The sequence below is a fragment of the Protopterus annectens genome, chromosome 1.part0, assembly GCF_019279795.1.
Source record: "Protopterus annectens isolate FY-2018-M chromosome 1.part0, PAN1.0, whole genome shotgun sequence".
Lineage (NCBI taxonomy): Eukaryota > Metazoa > Chordata > Ceratodontiformes > Protopteridae > Protopterus > Protopterus annectens.
The window spans coordinates 468,355,058-468,376,906 of NC_056725.1; the positions used below are offsets into that span (position 1 = coordinate 468,355,058).

A 21,849-nucleotide genomic window follows, 5' to 3' on the forward strand; every position below is an offset into this window, starting at 1 on the left:
CAAGCCATGACTTTGTGGGACACAGCATTGACTTATCAAGTTCACCTGCAAGCACAATTCCTGCCAGGAAAGATAAATGCTCTGGCAGATGAACTAAGCAGTAACCTCATGGATCCCCACGAGTGGAAACTGGATCCACAAGTCTTCAGTATGATAACAAGGAAATGGGGATGTCCAGACATATATCTATTTGCCTCCCCTCACAACTGCCAGCTATAGAGATTCTGCGTGAGGATTTATCAGAAGCAAGCATGGCAAGTGGATGCCCTATCCTTCAGCTGGAAAAACAGTATATGCCTTTCCTCCACTGCCTCTCCTCCCCAAGGTACTCCTCAAGGTCAGACGAGAGAAGCCAAAAATGATACTGATTGCCACAGACTGGCCACGCCAGCACTGGTACCCAAGCCTAAAGAACTTGTCTGAAGGTCCAGCCTGGACATTGCCTCAAACTTCTCACTTACTGACCCAACAAAACAATTTGATCCTGCACAGCCAACTCAGGACCTTAAATCTGGCAGCATGGTGGATAATGTAGCCATTCAGACCACTCTTATCTCCAAAGCTGTAATGGATGTTATCCTGGAGGCCAGGAGGCTCTGCTCCTAGCAATAACCTCTGCAAGACAAGTCTCAGAGTTACAGGCACTCACGGCTGTGGAACCTTTTATCATTTTCCATCAAGACAGGGTTTCTCTGAGGAAGAACCTTAGATTTATACCTAAGGTGGTGACCAGTGTGGCTCTTAATCAAACCATTCACTTGCCTACCTTTTATCCAAACCCACAGAACAAGGGGGAGAGACTTCTGCATTCTTTGGACATACACAGACAGCTATGCTTCTACTTGGACAGAACTAAAGCTTTCAGAAAGACTGAACAACTTTTAGTGGCATATGCTGCAGGATCACAAGGAAAGGCTGTCTCAAAACAGACTATTTCAAAATGGATAGGCCATTGCATTCATTTCTGCTACTCACAGCATGGCAAATCAGTGCCTAAGGGCATTAGGCCACATTCTACCAGAGCAGCAGCCACTTCAGCAGCCTTCCTCAGAGGAGTACCAACCAAAGACATCTTGGAGGCTGCAACTTGGAGTTCAGTGCACACTTTTACAAAGCACTACCACTTACCTCTCTACTCTAAATCCAGAGCAGGCTTTGCCACTGCAGTTCTGCAGGGCCTCATAGCCTCTCCTAATCCTATTTAGCCCAGCCACCCATCCTCAGCTTTGGGATTCAACCCAAGATTAATGACTGCAACAGTGAAACACGATGAACATAGTACAGTTGTGTACCTACCATAAATGTAGATGTTCGAGTGTATTCACTGTTGCTGTCTAGGTTACCCTCCCACCATCCCCATTTCATTTGCTGGGTTTTATCTGTGCTTCTCTATTCTATACAACCTATGTGGTGTATTTGCTTGTAGATGAAGGAAATGTTTACTTTAGTGCATGCATGTTTATTCGCATAATCTATTTAGCCTACCCTTTTGGGGGCACCTGACATCTGGGGCAAGAAAAACTGAAGAAAATGGCGTCTGCTGGATCTGCCCCTGGTGCTCTGACGTCAGGGAAGAGGCGACAGCAACCGACGCCGGACCAAGACTTTGGAATTCAGGCCAACTGCGGGTAGCCTGCCAGCAGGATAACCCAAGAGTAATGACTGCAACAGTGAATACACTCTAACATCTACATTTATGGTAGGTACACAACTGTACTTTTTCTTGCATCTTCCCCCTTCTCTTAGTATATGTGTATCTAGATGTTTTCCCTAACCATACAATAAATGGTTGAATTTCTATCTTTACTTTCTATATAGACTATCCCCATTCTACTATCCCGTATGAGACCAAATGAACATAAGAATTCTCATACTCTACTTGACAAGGTGACTTCTAGTGTATACATTGTGTATGTGTGTATATATATATATATATATATATATATATATGTGTGTGTGTATAATTTTCTCGGAAAGAGATTGTCTCTTTTCTTTAGATATGTATTTGTATTGTTTATTTATGTTTTTGAGTTATTGTATTATTTGGAAAAAAAGAAAATTGAAATAAAGAGATTTTGGAAAAAAAAAAAGATGTACATTATAAGACTTAATGATATGCAAGTTAAAGGTGAGCCATATTCTAACACTGGCCTCATCTTCCTTCAAATTTATTCCCTTACTACTGCATATAATTGTAGTAACTTAGCTGTTTTTCACCTTATTTTGTTTGCTATTCAGCTTTCTCAATGCATCCTGTTTTGGGGTTTTAATAAGAGTCACTCTGCTTTCCTGAGAAATTAGTTTGCTTGATTTCCATTTCATGTGACCTGTTAAATCATTTTCTACACAGGAGAAGCTTACTTAGGAAGGTGTTTGTAGCTCTACCATCTTCTGCTCCCACCACAGCCGTAAACCTGTTGAGACTGCGGAATTGGAGAGTTACTCTGAAGAGACTAGCCACCTCTTTTGTCACATCTGAGTGAGGAGTTGTTATTACAGTGATGGTGAACCTATGACACGCGTGTGAAAGGTGACAGCACGATGTTTTGGGTGACACACCAGTGTTCAGCAACACAAATTAACAACGAAACTGAATTAACAAAAATACAAGAAATATGTGGCCCCGCACTTATTTATTAAAACTCAACAGAAAATGTCATTTAATTGATGTTAATCAAATCACGTGCAATGTGTTCCATGTATTTGTTTCAGTTCAATTCAAAAGTACTATTGTAAGTAGGGTAATTTTTTGGTGCACTATTTTAGGCCCAATTCTCAGTGCATATATCGTTTTCTCTATTGAAAGTCACCAATTTTTCTTTTACTTGTACAGTACTTAGCAGCATACATGATTGGACTGCATTTTCTTAAATAAATGAATATGTAAAGAATTTTCTCTTTTGTTTGGAGGGGGGGGGGGGGTAACACGCTAGCAGAGTCCAGATAGGCATTTTCCGAATTTTAGACCCACCCAGCCCAAAAGGTTCGCCACTACTGTGATACTGGAATGTCATGAAATTTGGTAAGGATTCTGTCTGAGGGAGTTTTGGTAGGAAGAGTACCTGTGGGAAAACGTCTCACAGGTTCTTTTTTCCCTAACAATGCAATTTAATTTTAGCACTTTATGCAGCTGAATGAAGTGTGTCTGTAAAATAAGACTGTGAACACGCACGTATGAGTCACTGGAATAGAAGTAGAAGTGATACACTGGCTTGCGGTCCTGAATGTATGTAGTAATTGCCATTCTGAATGAATTGAAACCTCTGCAGGCATCATAATCGTATCTTCTGGGGGCATAGTGTGCATTGTGAGAAGGGAAAGTCATGACTAGAAAACAAAATCATAGCAGTTTAGCCACTCCTGTTTACTTTAGGATTAAACTGAAGTAAAAATTGGACATAGGACACTTAACAGGACAAGTAGTCTAGTGCCAGCATGTCGCACGTGACTACTGAAAGAGCAGAAACCTTGTAGATTATGATGGTCAGTCACGAGAGAAGCCTACCCGCAGAAAAGCATCTGCTTATCTTGTGATCACAGATGGCAAGAAACCATATTTTTTCTGGGTCAGGCTCTTCTGCTTGTCCACACCTCCTGCTGCTTATATGCAAAACCCAGAGATTGCACAAATTCTGAGGAAAATAAAACCATATCCAGTATTGCCTGTTTCCCCCTTCTCAGTGCTTGCCTGATCTCAGCTGTTAAGGAGACTAATAATGCTGGTTAGTGATCAGGACTTGCAGTCACCAGCTGTGCATAACAAGAGATGCATTGCATAGGTTGGACCTAGTGAAATGCCTTTCACTCATCCGGTCTGTGACTGAGTGTCCTATTTCCATAAAAATTAGCTGTAATTGCTTACTGTGCTACAAGAAGGTATTTATTGTATAGTTTAAGTATATAGGCTGGCTCTGTGGTGAAAAGGGAGAAAGCTGTAGCTATGATCCAGGCTACTGAATTTGAGTAGCTGTACACATGCTGGATGAACCAGCCAAGAACTGAGGGAGAGAATTAACATTAAGCGGAGTGGGTGGTAACTATTTGCTCACCTCTTTTTTTGGGGGGGAGGGTACGGGGGTTTGAGGAGTGGTACCTTCCACTGTTTGCCCATGAAGACCAGGAATTTGGCAGAAGTCTTCCACTCTGAGATGGGAAGGCAGGGTTGACCATGGACGACTCCACCCACAGAGGTGGATGACAACCCTGCTCTACATCCATTGCATGCACCTCCCTGAGAGTTTTCTGTAATGCGAAGGGGAAAGTAAAGGCAAAAAAAAAAAAATACATGTCTGTGGATGGTGGCTGCAGCGTGACTGGCTTTTCCATGATACAGAATGAAGGGATAGCATTATGATCAGCCAAATGCTTGACAGAGTGTCCCCCCAAATTAGGGGGGCATAGATAAATAAATTTTGTTCAGTTTCTGTCCGTCATAGTGGTCATAGCTCAAACTATTACACTGTTGTAGTAATATTGCAGGGACAAGTGCCCTTGGTTAGATTTAAGTAACATTTTTGTCTTCCACTTCCCCGACAACCTGTTGTAACCATCAGGACTTCTCCCTTCTGATTTCCTTAGTCCTTTCCCATTGTTTGAGCCAGAATATAACAAGAGGGAGTTGTTGGAGACACTAGCAGCAGTTGTCCCCTTTGAGGGGAGGGTAGTGTATTTTTAGTGCTGTTGACAGTCAGCTAGGACATGAATGCTATGTGTGATGGTACACTGCCTGATTATGCCGAGTTGCTGCAGGTAGATATGCACAGTAGCAAAGTTCATGCTACCAAATCCCTGTTCTCCAGTGCAGTACTAGGTCTTCCTTCAGTCAGGGCTGCTGTAACAGGACTTGCAAAAATCCCTTTAACTTGTAGTGCACAAATTAAACTCTTCCACTCTCATCTCTCCCATCCTGGCCAGCTGCTCCAGTGCCCTAGCCTGATACTTGGACTCCAGTCATCTGGGTATAATCAGGGTTCCAGCCTTTCACTCTTTTGCCAGTTTTGGCATACTTATTGCATTAACTCATATGGGTGTGTTTGTCTCTATTGTCTTGTGAATGTGTTTGGGTGTACACTATTCAGTTTATAAATTTTGTATTTGCACGTGTGTAATTTTTGAATTATCTTGTGCATTTGCTTCATAGATAGCGGGCCAAATTTTTTTGATGTATTCAGATGGATGAGAATCTCAGTTGTGCTATTTGTAAGCTCTTAAATAATGTGATATAGGAGTAGATTCATAAGGCCTACACTTATCCCTATTGTCAACTGTAACATTTGTTGTGACAAATTAAGTTACTCTGGTTTGTTAAAGTTGTGGTTTTAATTTTGTTTGTGTTTTACAGTATGGCCGTCTGATTGATCTATGCCAGCCAACTCAAAAGAAGTACCAGATTGCTGTGACAAAGGTGCTGGGAAAGAACATGGATGCAATTATTGTGGATTCAGAGAAGACTGGTAGAGATTGCATTCAGTATATTAAGGAACAGAGGGGTGAACCAGAGACATTTCTGCCCCTTGATTATTTGGAGGTACTCTTGCATCTTTCTTTTTGTGTGTGTGTTGAGTAAAAAAATAAATAAATTGATAACTAATCTACATATGAAAAGCTGGAAAGTTACTTCACTGTATCTAAACAGTGGAAGTCTACTTTGTTTTATTTGATACTGTCATTTTGAAATCATAATTGAGAGAGAACAGTAAGCCGTTAAGAGGGCTGAGGAATGCCATTGAAAATGTCAGCATTTAATATTGGTAAGTTTAAACAAATTTAGTTTGATAGTGGGTAGGTGGATTAGTCTGAAGATAACTCTTCAGTTGCAACATGGGCCAAAGGCAGAGAAAAGCAGTCTACAGTGATAATGTTGAGTACATCATTCATAAGGCATTGAGCTTGATAGCAGCATAGCTGGTTCTGTGAAAGAGGGGCAACTGCCCTGGGTGCAGAGTGTTGGGGGGCATGATCATCCAATCTGGATCTCACACTGTAATGCAGTACCAGCTTTTAAAAGCCAGTAATGCATTTGCAGTCAAACCTGAGCATTGTAGTGCTGCTTGTGTATTTTAAACTGTAGCAAACTGCTCACTACATTGTAGCAAGGAGTTTGGTATGGTTCAAAACTATGGGGGAGGGTGTGTGTGTGTGTGTGTGTGTGTGTGTGTGTGTGTGTGTGTGTATATGTATGTGTGTGTGTGTATATATATATATATATATATATATATATGTGTATGTATATATATATATATATATATATATATATATATATATATACGTGTGTGTGTGTATATATATATTCCAAACCCACTAATCCAGAACCAAGACAACATTTCAACCAATACAGTAATGCCCCAAGGAGGGAAAGGGAGAGGAAGGGGCAGGGGAAAAGGAAATGTAATTCCAAACATTATTCCAAGATACATGAAGACTAGAAGCAGTTTCAGATGAATACTTTTGGTGTTAGAGAATCCTGGCTTTGTTCTGTGTTTAATTTATCAGACAAAACTCTGTCTGATGACCATATTAGAGTTCTTAGCAAAGGTCATTCTTTCATACCTTCACAAAGAGCTAACTTAACTGATGTTTTATTAGACTTAAGATTGTATGTTAGAAAATTAAATCTTAAAGTTTTATGTGACAATGACAAAGACAAATTTTAATGCATCTGTTGATAATTTCATTTCTAATGACTCTGTACACAGTACTGTAGACAACATTAGATCTTCTCAGCTTGCTAGTTCTACTGGGTATGATTTAACTTCCAAAAGATTTGGTGTTGATTCCTCTGTTTTAAGAAAGAAAAGTTTATTTAATCCACCTGTAAATAATACCTTGTTGTCCTTTTTAAGAGTATGTGAAAATGATGTTAGACTTTTGTCAAATGACTCATCTAACAACAAATGGTTTAACCTTAATCAGAATGAGAAAACAGCTCTTTTTGACCTAGTTAATGATAGAAATTTGAGAATTATGAAAGCGGACAAAGGCACTGGTCTAGTATTAATGAATCAAAACATATACATCAACAAAATTGAAGACTTACTTAAGGACGATGTTTTTTATGAACAAGTTTCATTAGATTTTGTTAATTCAGCTTTTAATAGAATAGATGATACCTTAACCTCTTTACTTAAGAATTTAAACATCACTAAAGAAGAGTTTATTTTCATGAATACACCGAATCCCAGTCTAGGCAAACTGTTTGGTATTCCTAAGATACACAAGTCCACCACAAATCCACCTTTTAGATTGATTATATCTAACAAAAGAACAAAAACTGAGAAAATATCTGAGTATATTGATTACATTTTAAATCCTGTAGCTCAGGCCACCCCGTTTTATACCAAAGATTCTTGGGACTTTTTGAATGTTCTTTCTAACAATACTTTTGACAACAAGAATTGCATACTAGTTGCACTAGATGGTGTTGCCCTTTATACTAACATACCTCACACTGAAGGTTTAAATTATTTTAAACATTTTTGTATAAGTGTGCTAAATTTTCAAAGAACAAAATTGAAATGCTCCAACAACTTATAGCTATTGTTCTCCACAACAATTTATTTTATTTTAATCAAAAGATTTACAGACAAGTCAGAAGTGTAGCTATGGGGTCAAAGATGGCCCCAGCTTTTGCTAACCTTGTTCTTAGTGAATGGGAAGTTGACATTTTAGTCCATTTACCTGGTTTTGAACTAGTACAATGTTATCATAGATTTATTGATGATATTTTTTTTGTTTGGAATGGCTGCGACTCTCGCAATCTTTTATAGAGTCCTTGTCACATAGTATTGGTTTTTTAGGCTTCATTATTGCAGGTAAAGGATCTAGTGTTTCCTTTTTAGATGTTTCCATCAGTTTCAACAGTAATACTTGTGAATTGCCCTCCAATATTCACAGAAAGCAAACATTTCGCAATAATTATCTTGATTACCATAGTTCTCATCCAAAATTTATGAAAAAGAATATTATAAAAGGGCACTTCATTAGATTGTCTAGACTGATTAGTGATGACACTGTTTTTGACAATGAATGTGACTTTTTCACTGGTTTATTTGTATAGAAACATTACCCTTTAGATTTAATATTGTACTTAAGAGGTGAAATTAAAAATACATGCAGTACCAAATACAAAACCCATTCTAAAATTTGGTATAGATTCTGCCTTTTTCAAACAGTCAGTTATGTCAGACTCTCAAACAGAAAAAGTTTTCTTTACCAATTTGCAGAGACTTAAATTCTATTAGAGACATCATTATTGAGAATTGGAAAATTAATAATAGTGACCACCATTTAAGAGAAAATACTAGGCTTAACTCCTAACTTCACTTAAAAAAGAACCAAATCTTTCAAAACTTTTTTTGATAACACTGATGAACCATTTTACCTGGATGAAAATGAGACTTACAAAGATTACATTGGCATGAGGGCTTGTGGTAAATGTGTCTTCTGTAAATATATTGTAGAATGTGATTCATATATTTTTGAACACTGCAATTTTCACATTACCTTTAAGCAGGGTTATGATTGTAACATCTGCATGGTTGTATATGCCACTGTCTGTGACACATGTAATTGTTTCCATATTGGAAAAACTATAAGAAGATTGGCAGACAGGATTAAAGAACATTGTGCAGCCATTAGAAACAAAGACTTTTTCAATGCCTTGGGTAAACACAGCCTTAAATGCACTAATTTCTTCAAATTTTCTTTTGTCATTCTGGATAAATTGAAAATCTTCTTTAGTGACACTGACAATTTATTGCAAGTCAGGAAACTAAAATGGCAAATGCTATTAGATGCTGAGAATCACCCAGGTCTTAACGAAACTACCAATCTGAAATCCTTATTCAGACTACATCAATAACATTTTATTAACAGTTTGCTATTTCCATATTTTGCATTACTGGGAGTGTCTTTCTGAAAATTCTATTTATTTACTGTATTTCATTGGATGTTGTACATTTATGTTAATTTAGTTGTTGATTTGTTTTCAAATTTAAAGTTTTGAAGCATTTAACTGTCATTCCGAAGAAGTCCCAGCACAGTAAAGGGAACGAAAACTTAATATTACAACTTTATGGGTTTGTTTTTATTTCCATATGTTTATTTTACTTTATAGAAGTCAGTTTATTATATATATATATATATATATATATATGTATAGTTTATTTTATATATATATATATATATATATATATATAAACTATGTGTGTGTAGATGTGTGTGTGTGTGTGTGTGTGTGTGTGTGTGTATGTATATATATATATATATATATATATATATGTGTGTGTGTGTGTATATATATATATATATATATGTGTGTGTGTAGATATATATATATATATATATATATATATATATATATATATATATATATGTATATATATATATATATAAAACCTATATCAAGGACCTTCCTCTGCCTCTTCCCCAGTTTTTCTCAAGAAATTGGGCTTCCCACCTCTGAACCCTGCATTTAAAAAGGAATCCAGAAAGTATGTGTTCCCTCGTCTAGCAGTGAATCTTGTATTCTGTTTTTTGTAACCACAACTCTAGTGTCACTAGTTCAGCCTGGACACATAGCAGCCTCACCCCCACTCTCCCTACTACTAATTGCCCCCACTCCCTTCTGACTTGCCCACCTCTATAATCCCAGGCCACCTGGAAGAATCCCTAAGAAACCACACTGTCATTTACTTCTCATCCCAGCTCTTGCCTGCAAAGTAATCTCTTCTGTACTTCCACGTTGTGTCCACTAGAGGGCACCCTAACCTTGCAACATTATTCTACCTGAATCTCTCTCTCCCTTTACCTTACTATTACCTACTATACCTGCTGATAAAAACATTGCTTCTAAACCTTTCCTCTTCTCTCCCACTTAAATATTTTTTATCAAAGTTCTCAGTTCAAACTTGTCACTTCTCACACCCACCTCCACTTACCTTACTTTAGCTGCTTTCCTGATTGTTTTCTGACTGTTGTCCTTCCTTTGTCTGTACCCGCTCCGTTCGTCCTGCTGGCTCACTCCGCTCCCCTACCGTACCCCCAATTCCCACCCACCCCCAGTGTTCCTGCATTTATTCTTCCATAACCACTCCCACTATTTGTATTCCTCCAATCAATCTGACACCCTTCCCTATACCACTTATAACTATCTACCTGCCACACCTACTTCCACAATTACATCCATCTCCTGTTCTCATTATCTCTTCATCTTCCCAAATTAACTCCTTGTTACACTCCTGTAACTATGCCTACTCTAATAACATCATTACATTCAAAACGACTTCTCACATTCTCAATTCTCCTTTTCCTTATTATACCCTACTTCCTAACTTCCTATGAACACCATAGCCTCTCAGAAGCTAATACTCTCTCCAAACACATAACTTTAACTACCATACATTCATCTCATCACTGCTTCAACTTCATACTTTCTCCCAGCTACCTAGCTACAAAATTTCATAGAAAGACTCACATTACCTACTCCCATCAAAATGACAGAAATTCACTACTCAGTTCCCCTAAACCCTCTGACTGGTTAAAAAGATTAATCCTCTCTCTGCTAGCTGATGACATTCAACCCAACTCAGGCCCAAACAACACCACAGCTGCAAACCCACTTTCCACTCTCTCCTCTAACTCAAATAAACTAACCAAACTCTCAAACTATCTAATAATAGCTCACCTTAACATCTGCAGTATTAAAAATAGAATTGCCCCCCTCCATGCACTACTTGATGCACACTCATTCGACATCCTTTGCTTAACTGAAACCTGGCTTAAAGAAGTAACCCAGGACAAAGAGATTATTCCCCCTGGCTACAACATTCATCGACTTGACCGCACTACAAAAAAAGGTGGTGGGGTTGCAATCCTGTATAAATCAGGGATGCAATTCACTGCCTTACAGGATAAACCTCCCTCCAAAAGTAATGCTGAAGTCCTTATATCCAAACTCCAAGTTAATGCCTTCAAATCCATCTACATAATCTGCATATACCTGCCCCCAGGCAACAACAGTAGTACCTTAGAAGAAATCCTTAACTGGCTGGCCATACAATTTCCACAAGAAACAATAGTCCTTAGAGATGTCAATATAGACTGGAATACCTGCTCTTCAGCTTACCCTTCCACCCTCTTAAATCTGCATGGTTTCTCACAAACTATTATCTCTCCTACCAGAAGAAATAAACCTAGCAACAAAGAAAGCATTTTAGACTGGATTCTGATAAATAGCCACCACCAAACATATCATCACTACCTGGTGATATAAGTGACCATGCCCTTATTTATCTAATTAGACATAAAACTGATAAACCTAACTTAACAAAATACACTAGTTAGAACAAACAGAACCTTTAACCCTGATAGATTTGAAGCATAACTTAGGTCCTGCAATTGGTCTCCTCTTAATCACCTCCCACTGGATGATGCTGTGACATATTTTAACTCTAAATTCCTATCTATTCTTGACACACATGCTCCCACAAGGTCTATCAGACTTTCCTTAAGTGCCGCCCCTTGGCTAACAAAGGGCACAAGGCAAAATATTATCCTGAAAAATAAACTCTGGTCCAAATACCGCAGTACTAAAGATCCCACAGACCATCTCAACTTTAAACAAATAAGAAACATTACAAAAAAAGCAGTAATTCTGGATAAAAGAAACTACTACTGCCATTTGCAACAGGCTAACCTGCATAACCCACAAAAGTTCTGGGCAGGAATAAATAATCTCATGAAGCCTGGCCAATCGGACACTCCAAGCCCAGCAGGCACCTCCCAATATAACCCCAAACACACTGCCAACGCCTTTAACACTTTCTTTACTGAAACTGTCCAGTCTCTTTCCAATCAACTCTCCCCTGATATTTCCTGTCTTTCCTCCATTTCAACTTCAGCGTGTTCCCTCTGCACTCATTCATTCTCTGCTACATAAACTTAAACCATCCTCTCCATCTGCGGACCATCTACCTGCTATGTATCTAAAAGTTGCTGCTAATGCACTGACCTATCCCATCTCCATCCTGATTAACAGAACCATTGAAGAAGGCTACATTCCTTCTCTCTGGAAAATATCTCATGTTATTCCCCTTCATAAAGGAGGAAAATCAACTGAACTCTAACTACCGACCCATAGCCTTGCTCTCTCCTCTTGCTAAAATCATGGAAAAATGTGTCCAAAAGCAACTTCTGAAACACCTGATGTTAAGTTGTCAATCTCGCCTTCATTCTTGCTTGATGGGTTCGGAGCCGATCCTCGGCTCCGACTCGGCACTTGCTTTAGCTCGAGAACTCCTTTTACCAGCTCGAGGCAGCCCCATATCCCATGATGCAAGGCGGTAAGTACCCAGATCTCGTTTGCCGCTTCGCTTGGGAGGTCTTCTTTTTACCAGCTCCTGGTAAGTTGTTTCACTTTGTGATTTTCAAGCCCCTTTTTAGTCAAAAACTAAATTTTTCATAGTTTAAATTTAATTTCTATCCCTTGCTGACAGAAATTCCCTGTCTGTTTTAATTTTTTCTTAGTTATTCCCTATCCCATCCCCCCCCTGTTAGGGTGTGTGTGTTGGTGTTTTTTATACAATACCTTTTGGTATTTTGTGTAATTTAATTTATTTTGACTGGTGTGTGTGTGTATTGTGTGTCGGCACCATGTCAAAGGAGAGGGTTTCAGGTTTTAAGAAGTGTGACTCGTGCTGTCAGAAAATGTCTCTGACAGACGGTCACACTTCTTGCCTGTATTGTCTGGGCCCTCTTCACCTGCAGGACTCCTGTGCTATTTGTCACTCCTTCAGCCAGAGAGTCCTGCAGGAGAGACATAACAAACTGGTTCTTAGGGGCCTTCTTAAGCCGGAGGGCTCTCCGGCTAAGTCGGCTCCACCGAAACCAGCAAGAGTTTCCAAGGCCCAGGCTTCTGTTCCTAAGCCTGCGGCCTCGGCTCCGACTCGTATTGAGTCGAGATCGGCTCCGGCTGGAGCCGATTCTGGCTTGACTAAGCCTTCGGCACCGATGGCTATTGGTGCCGAAACTGTATTGTCCACTTCGATGTCGGCTCCGATCGGCTCCGACACCCATGTGGCACAGGCATCGGTGTCGGCTCCGATCGGCTCCGACACCGTTACTTTGGTGGCTGTATCGGCTCCGGCTGGAGCCGATACATCGAGGCGTTCTGTCGGCTCCCGGGAGTCTGCGCCGACAGGATCTGTAGCATCGGCTCCGATGGCTCATTCCAGGAAGAGGGCGGGGTCTCCCTCCTTGGAGCCGATACTTCGGCTCGGCTTCACCTCTTCTATCGAACGGAGCCATCGGAGCCGATCTTCAAGGTCATCCAGGTTGTCAGACCATGACCTAGAGAGAGTGGTCAGCAGATTGCTCAAGTCACAGGTACTGGCCCAAATGCTTCACAGTCCGTCTCAGCAGACGACTGTTGGTCCACACCCCGTTACAGTTCCTCCTTCAACTCTACCCCAGAGCTTGGAGTTGGAGTCTTCGGGCATGGTTACTGCTACGGCTGGAGGGCGGATACACCCTTCTGTTCCTTCAGCCTCTACTCTTATCTCCTCTTCCTTAGAGGGATTCGGTGGTCGGGCTTCCATGGTCTCCTCCGAGGGGGTGAGTGGCATCGGACCCTTGTCCGAGCCCGCTCTTCCCCTTGGAGCCTCGGCCTTGGTGAGCTCGGCTCCGACATCTGCCTCGGATGCTTCCCTTTCGGTGGTCCCTGGAGTTCCTAGCTCTTGGAGCGGGTTCTCTCGGACCTGCCTGGGAGGGGAGCATTCGAGGTGATGAAGAGTGTACTGGCCACTGGTATCAGTCAGCAGTCTCTTCCCGTAGCTCCTCCCTCTATTGTACCTGTTGACATCTCTGCCACTTCTCTTGCTACAGGACCCAGAGATCCTCCGCCTCAGGTTTCCCCATTGGGAATTTCCCCTCTTCCGAGGATTCTCCTGATGTTTCGGGAGATCCTCCTAGGAAGAGGACTTGTAAGAGGAAGCATGTAGACTCCCGAGTCTGTCACCGGATACTGACTTTGATGAGTCAGAGGGATCCCCTAGATCCCCCTCTGAGGATGTCTCCTTTTCAGACATCCTAGAACTTCTGAAACAGAGGGGAAACTGGCCCACCAAAAATCCCTCTGAGGATGAGTCAGTATACCTAGAGGCGTTTGGATCTCGGCCCTCCACCTCCTGGGTGTCTCCGCCTTTCGACCCCTTATGCAAGTTATTGCACGAAAGGCGTGGGCAGCTCCTGACTCTGTAGAGCCAGTCCCTAGGAGGCCTTCTAAATTTATCTCTGCCCCTAGTGACAAACAATTCCTTACCAAGGGTGTCCCCGCTGATGCCATGGTGGTGGCTGCGGCCACCAAAAAGGAACTTGCAGATCCTTCCGTGCCCGTCCATCCTCCTAATAAGGACTCTAGGACCATGGATAGGTACGGTGGCGGATGTTTTCCTCAGCGACCTTTGCTATGCGCTCGCTGAATTACCTATGTCACTTCACCAGACTCCAAAGAGATATCCTCAAGGAGCTGGGAGAAGTAGTTCAGGATCCTACAGCTGCAGGGGCTCAAGAAAAGATTGCTTCGCAGCTAGGAACCCTCAATTCCATTGCTAACTCCTCCATGCGGCTAATATCTTATGCTGCGGATGGAGCGAGTAGAGCCGCAGGCACAGGTGTGGCTCTTAGACGCCAAGCCTGGATGCGGCTATGTGATTTTGCGGATCCCTTTAAGGCGTCCTTCACAAATTCTCCCTTTGATGGGTCAGCTTTGTTTGGCCCTCAGGTGAAGGAAACCTTGACCAGGTGTGAGCAGGACGGCAAGACTCTTTCTGCTGTTGGAGTCCGTTTCCCCCCCCCTTCTAGGCCTTATCCAAAAGGACAGAAGGGTGGGAAGATGTGGTTCCGTAAATCCCAAGGAGTCACGCCGGATTCACGTGGTCAGTTTACCCCTAGAGGCAGAGGGGTAACAACAACAGACGCTCTAGAGGCAGAGGGGTCCAAGAACCAGGAAAACCGAGAGCCTCTCTCTGATAAGCCCTTTCACCATCCCTGAGATGTTGCCCGGCTGTCCCTCCTTGGAGGCAGTCGGGGGAAGATTATCACTGTACCCAGAAGCCTGGCATTCCCTCACTCAAGACAGATGGGTACAGTCGATCATATCCAAGGGTTACATAATTCCTTTAGAGGAAAGTCCCTTCCCCTCAAGTTGCCTTCCAGATGTACCACCCGGTCTAAGGGACATTGCAGGGTTAGAAATCCCAAAACTACTGCAAAAAAGAGCCATTCAGCCAGTTACAATAGACCATTCAGAGCCCGGAATCTACTCAAGATTCTTTTTGGTCCCCAAAAAGACGGGAGACTGGAGACCAATATTGGATCTCAGCAGACTCAACAAGTCTGTCAGGAAGACAAGATTCCGAATGGTCACTCTTCAGTCAATTCTGCCCTTCTTACAGAAGGACAACTGGATGTGCTCAATAGATCTTCAGGATGCGTACTATCACATCAAAATTCACAGACGCTCCAGGAGATTACTCCGCTTCCGGCTGGGGTCCAGTCACTTCCAGTTCAGAGCCCTGCCCTTTGGTCTCACTACAGCCCCCAGAGTGTTCACCAAATGCATGGCAGTGGTCACGGCTCACCTGAGACGTCAAGGATTCCAGGTGTTTCCGTATCTCGACGACTGGCTCCTGTCAGCCACCACCAGGCATCAGCTTATACAAGCCAGGGATTACACAATAGACCTTTGTTCTCATTTGGGCATCTCAATCAACTTCGAAAAGTCATCCTTATCGCCCTGCCAGTCTATTACCTTCATAGGCGCAAACTTAAACACTGTTCGGATGTCAGCTACCCTTACAGAACAAAGAGTTTCAGACATTCAGAGTCATGTCAGGATCATTCTGGCCAGCAAGAAAGTACAGGCCAGAATGGTTCTAAAAGTATTAGGTCTCATGGCTGCGGCCATTACTCTTCTTGCCCTGGCTCGATTCTACATGCGCCTCCTTCAGTGGATGCTGTTCACACAGTGGTCATACCAGCAACTCCCAATGCGTCACCAGATTCTGGTGACACAAACATGCAAAGAACATCTTGCTTGGTGGATCACATCGTCTCAGCTTCACCAAGGCAGGTGCTTTGTACCTCCGTCCCCGATAGCCACTGTCACCACGGATGCCTCCCTGATCGGGTGGGGGGGTCATTATCAGGGCAGGATGGTTCATGGGGACGTGGCAACCGTTCGAGTACCATCTGCACATAAATGTCCTGGAGATGAGAGCAGTGCTTTTAACGTTGCAAGCCCTCAATGACTTTCTTCCCGTAGGGACAATTGCAGTCCACACAGACAACATGTCTGTAGTTTGGTATATCAACAAACAGGGCGGAACCAAGTCCTACCCCTTGTGTCGAGAAGCTCAGACTTTGGCAATGGGCGATCTCCTCTCATCGGTTTCTGGTAGCAACGCATATCCCTGGGAAAACCAACATTATAGCGGACAGATTGAGCAGAGCTATCCTCATGCCTCACGAGTGGTCTCTCAAACAATCCATAGCGGAAGAGATTTTTCTGGAATGGGGTCGTCCATGTTGCGATCTTTTGCTACTCCCCAAAACAGCAAATGTCCAGACTTCTTCAGCCTCTTCCTCTATCAGGCCATCCCCCCAGAGACGCTCTGACCCAGGATTGGCCCCAGGGACTTCTTTATGCCTTCCCTCCATTTCCTCTGATCCCTCAGGTGATCCAGAAAGCTACCGTTTGAGAGCCAAATTGATTCTCATTGCCCCTTACTGGCCTCGACAAGTTTGGTTCCGTTCCTCCATCATCATCTTTTGGTGCAGCCGTGGCATCTGGACCCAGTGCCAGATCTACTGATTCACCAATCCGGTCAGCTGCACCGGTCAATCCCTTCTCTCAACCTCACAGCATGGTTGCTCCACTTCCTTCCTTAGCCAGGCTTCCTTTGATCTCTAACCCAGTTAGAGACATCATAGTAGCTTCACTAAAATCCTCTACCAGGAGGATTTACACAAGCAAATGGAAACGTTTCTCTTATTGGGCCAAGGCCCAAAATATTGATCCTTTTACTGCCCCTGTTCAGACAGTTCTGGACTTCTTAGCAGAGATTTTTCATGCAGGCTCCTCTTCTTCCACAGTCAGAGTTCAATTGGCTGCTATTTCCAATTTTCATGTCGGGATAGCAGATCATAATATTATGTCCCATAGGCTCTGCAGGGCCTTCTTGAAAGGAATTTTCCTACTAAAGCCTCCAATCAGGAATCCTCCTCCTCAGTGGGATCTAAATTTAGTGCTGACATCCTTGATTCTTCCCCCTTTCGAGCCAGCTGTTTCTTGTTCCCTGAAATATCTTTCTTGGAAAACTTTATTCCTAGTGGCTATTACATCTGCCAGGAGGGTGTCTGAACTTCATGCTCTTTCGGTTCGACCCCCCTATTTGATTTTTCACAAAGACAGAGTATCTTTGAGAACTAATCCGTCCTTTTTACCTAAGGTCGCTTCAAAGAACAATCTGAATCAATCCATTGATCTCCCTGTATTTTTTCCAAACTATTCAGATAGAGCTGAACAAAAGCTACATTATCTTGACGTCCACCGTCAACTTAGATATTATTTGGACAGAACAAAAAAATTTAGAAAGTCTGATCAACTTTTTGTTTCCTATGCGGATAATAAAAAAGGCCTTCCTGTTTCTAAAGTGACTTTGTCCAGATGGCTTTCTTCGGTCATCACTGAAATTCATACGCTCAGGGGTAAACAGCTGTGCTCAAAACCTAAAGCACATTCAACTAGGAGTTTAGCCACTTCTACAGCTTTTCAAGCTAGACTTCCTTTGGACACTATTTGTGCAGCGGCCACTTGGGCCACTCCTCACACTTTTGTTTCCCATTACAAATTGGACTTGGCCTCCAGGGACAGAGCCAGTTTTGGCTCTACAGTCCTCAAGAGTTTGTTCCATTGAGCCACCCAGGATAGAGGTGCTAGGGACGCGGTCCCATCAAGCAAGAATGAAGGTGAGATTGACAACTTAACATTAAGAAGTTATGTACCTACCATAACGTTCCATGTTAGTTGTCTTCTCTCGCCTTCTTTCTTGCGACCCTCCCTCCTTCCCCCTGGCCTGGACAGACCTTGTATAAGAAACTATTATGCTAAAGACCATTCAGACCTGGTCCTTTTCCATCTGTAAGTTTCTTCTTCTTTTGGGAAGTATTTTATGCTTGGTGTTATTGCCCTTTGTCAACAAACGAGATCTGGGTACTTACCGCCTTGCATCATGGGATATGGGGCTGCCTCGAGCTGGTAAAAGGAGTTCTCGAGCTAAAGCAAGTGCCGAGTCGGAGCCGAGGATCGGCTCCGAACCCATCAAGCAAGAAACAAGGCGAGAGAAGACAACTAACATGGAACGTTATGGTAGGTACATAACTTCTTATTAACTAACAATCTGCTAGCTAACTGTCAACATGGTTTTAGACCCTACCATAGCACCACCTCTGCCCTCCTCTCCTTCACAGACTGCATCAATAAAAATAGGAACAATAATACCCTTAGCTCTGCTATATATATTGACCTATCCAAAGCCTTTGATATGGTCAATCACGAAATCTTGTTACACTTAAATCATTTGCACTTGACACAAGCTCAATTAAATGGTTCCACTCTTACCTGCACAACAGAAAACAGGCAGTGAGGTGGCAAAATAACTTATCCAACCACCTCCCCATTACTCTAGGAGTTCCCCAGGGCTCAGTTCTTGGCCCTCTCCTCTTTTCAATTTTCATTAACTCATATTTCTCCTGCCACCTGTATACAATATGCAGATGATTCCACTTTTATCTGATGTCCTTCAAGGATGCATCTGCAGTCATCACATATGGGTTGTCCTGCCTCAGGCAGCCCTTCGGTCGGCCGGATTCCAAAGTCTGGGTCCGGCGTCGGCTGATGTCGCCCTTTCCCTGACGTCAGAGCGCCTGGGGTATAAAAGCGTCAGCCGACGCCATCTTCCTCAGTCTTTCTTGCTGCGTGGTGCCCGAAGCAGATGCAGTTTGCAAGTGCTGGTCGGCCAGCTCCTGTAATTCAGCTACCGAAGACTTCAAAAGCTAAGTACCCCGTTGGGGGCTCTTTCTTGCCACAGCCGATGTCAGATAAAGTTAATAATTGCTTAACTTGTGGGAAACAAATACCTCATAAGGATTTCCACTCTTACTGCCTCCCCTGCCTAGGCCCAGACCACGATGTCTCGGCCTGTTCAGCCTGTGCTTCCTTCAACCAACTCACTCTTAGACGTCGGGTGGAGTTTGCAGAGGGGCTAGTTTTTCATACAGTATGCCATCGGAGACTCCGACTTCACATTTAATAAAGAAACGGAAGGACAAGGACCGACACACGCGGGCCGCGGTTTCGGCTGAAACCACGGCCAGGCCTACCGCGTGTGTCTCGGTCTCGGCTGAAACAGAGTCCTTGGTACTTCCGACCCCAGAAACCGCTCAACCGACAACCTCGGCCCCGGAGGCCCCTGCTGAGTCGGTTATTGAATTTCCTTCAGAAACTGGTGTCTTGGAAACTTCCAACACCATTCCTCTAGACAAAACTACACCAGCACGTGGTGCAGCTAGGCCTCTTGCATCCATGTCCATAAAGGCATTCACCAGGGCTAAAGCTGCTAAACATACAAAAGCTATGCCTCCCAGGGTTATTCCTCAGGGACCCTCTACAAGTTCACAGATTCTAACTTTAGCAGAGGACCTTATTTCCTTAATTAGGGGCTCTCAACCCCATCTGGACAGGGGCTCTCAACCTCCTCTAGACAAAAGGCCCAGGGTTGAGCCCTCTGATCCACACTCCTCAGAGGAGGCCTTTGATGGCTCTGCTCTCTCGGACTACCAGGAGGAGGCTTTTTCGGCCTACGAGGATTCTGATGCAGAGGAATCAGTCCCCTCGGCCTCCCCTCCTTAAGAACTATCCTTCGGGGAGACCCTTCAAAATATGAGGGAGCATTTCAAATGGCAGGGCCAGGAATTCTCTGATTCCAGAAAAAGATCAAGAACTTTTCTGCATTTACCTCAGCATAGACCTTTGGCTATTCCTCCTGTTTTGAATGTCATTGATGATGTGTACTCTGAGTCTAGCATAACCCCTGACACTCTTCCTTCGGCCCCTGTCAAACCCGATAGGTACTACAGGGTCCCGGACTCGCATCTTTTTCTTTACAAGGCCCACTCTGCTGATCCAGAAACTATTTCCCAGGGCCCTAAAGGGGTTGCAGCTGCCACTACTAAAAATCCACTCCCCTCTGAAAGGGAGTCCAGGGTTTTAGAGAGATGGGGTAAAAAAGTGTATACTTCTGCTACTCTTTCTATGAGGGCATTAAATTGTCAATTTCATATGATACAGTACCAAGAGTATTTGTTAGATGAATTGCATAAGAAACTGTCTTCACCTGAACCCCTAGATCGCAAATCACTTCAGGATCTGGTACATAACTCCCAGCAGGTTAGCAACCATTTCTTACAGCGTGGTTATGATGCATTGGAAGCTTCATGTAGGTCAGCTGTGACAGGTGCAGTCATACGTAGGCATGCTTGGCTGAAGGAACAATCTCTGCCAGACCATGTTAAAGCTAAGCTTCTGGATGCTCCACTGGAAAAGCAAAAGTTATTTGGCTCCACTGCTCAGGAGGTCTTAAAGAAATTTGAGGAAAAGGCAAAATCTGTACAAACAGTCAAAGATTTTCTACAAGTCCAACCACCAAGATTCAGCAGAAATTGGCCTACCAAGAATTGGTCCTTTCCGGACACAGAAAGATTTCAGAGAGGCAAGAACAGGCATGCCAGAGGTGTAGAGGGCAAGCTAGAGGCTCCTACAGGGGACGTCAATGGCAGCCTCCCAACCAGAGAGGTAGTGCAGGACCTACAACTGCTGCACAAGGACAGACTCAATGACTTTGCTTTGACTCCGCCAACCTGGGCTCAATTAGAAGCACCTTTGGGCGGAAAGCTTTCTTTATTCTCAGAAAATTGGCACAGTATTACAAGAGACAAATGGACACTGCAAGTAATAGACAGAGGATACAGGTTCCATTTTCACACATTGCCAAAAAGAAAAGGCATGCCAGACCTGCCACCAAATCAAAGGGCAGAGGCTTTGAAACAAATCTCCAACTTAATGCAAATGAAAGCTATAGAAAAGGTTCCTCTTTCAGAACAAGGCCAAGGATTTTATTCCAGACTATTCCTTGTTCCAAGAAAAGAAAATCAATGGAGGCCTATTCTCGACTTGTCCGCACTGAATACTTATCTCATTGTGCCAAAATTCAAAATGCTGACTCTACAGCAATTCCTTCCCATGCTGGGCAAGTGGTCTTGGTTGGTGACTCTAGACCTCAAGGAGGCATACCTGCATGTCCCTATCGGACAAAGTTGCAGAAGACACCTCAGATTTCTTGCAGGTTCAGAGCATTATCAATTCTCAGCATTGCCCTTTGGCTTATCTACTGCGCCCAGAGTATTCACGAAATGCCTGGCATCGGTAATTGCACACTGCAGACTTCAGGGGATTCAAATATACCCATATCTGGACGACTGCCTTATACAAGCGGACAGCCAACGAACTTGGGTAAAGGACTTGAATTATGCCATCCACCTACTGCAGGCCTTGGGATATACAGTCAACATTCACAAATCAAGACTTGTTCCATCCCAAAGAATAACTTTTCTGGGTGCGGATCTAGACACAACCACCCAAATGGCTTTTCTCACAGAAGAAAAACAGACAACTACCGGATTACTTCAAGAATCTGACAAGACAAACTCAGCTGACTGCAAGGAAAATCCTGC

The 21,849-nt window shown here is 43.0% G+C and overlaps 1 protein-coding gene across 1 annotated transcript in view; it reads left to right on the top strand.

Annotated features, from left to right (window-relative positions):
- SMC1A (structural maintenance of chromosomes 1A) overlaps positions 1–21,849 on the top strand; it is a 1,753,330-nt gene that overhangs the window by 564,457 nt on the left and 1,167,024 nt on the right. Inside the window, exon 13 of the mRNA XM_044060554.1 lies at positions 5,342–5,527. Within this exon, the coding sequence (XP_043916489.1) occupies positions 5,342–5,527 (186 nt within the window). The remainder of the gene's footprint in view (positions 1–5,341; positions 5,528–21,849) is intronic.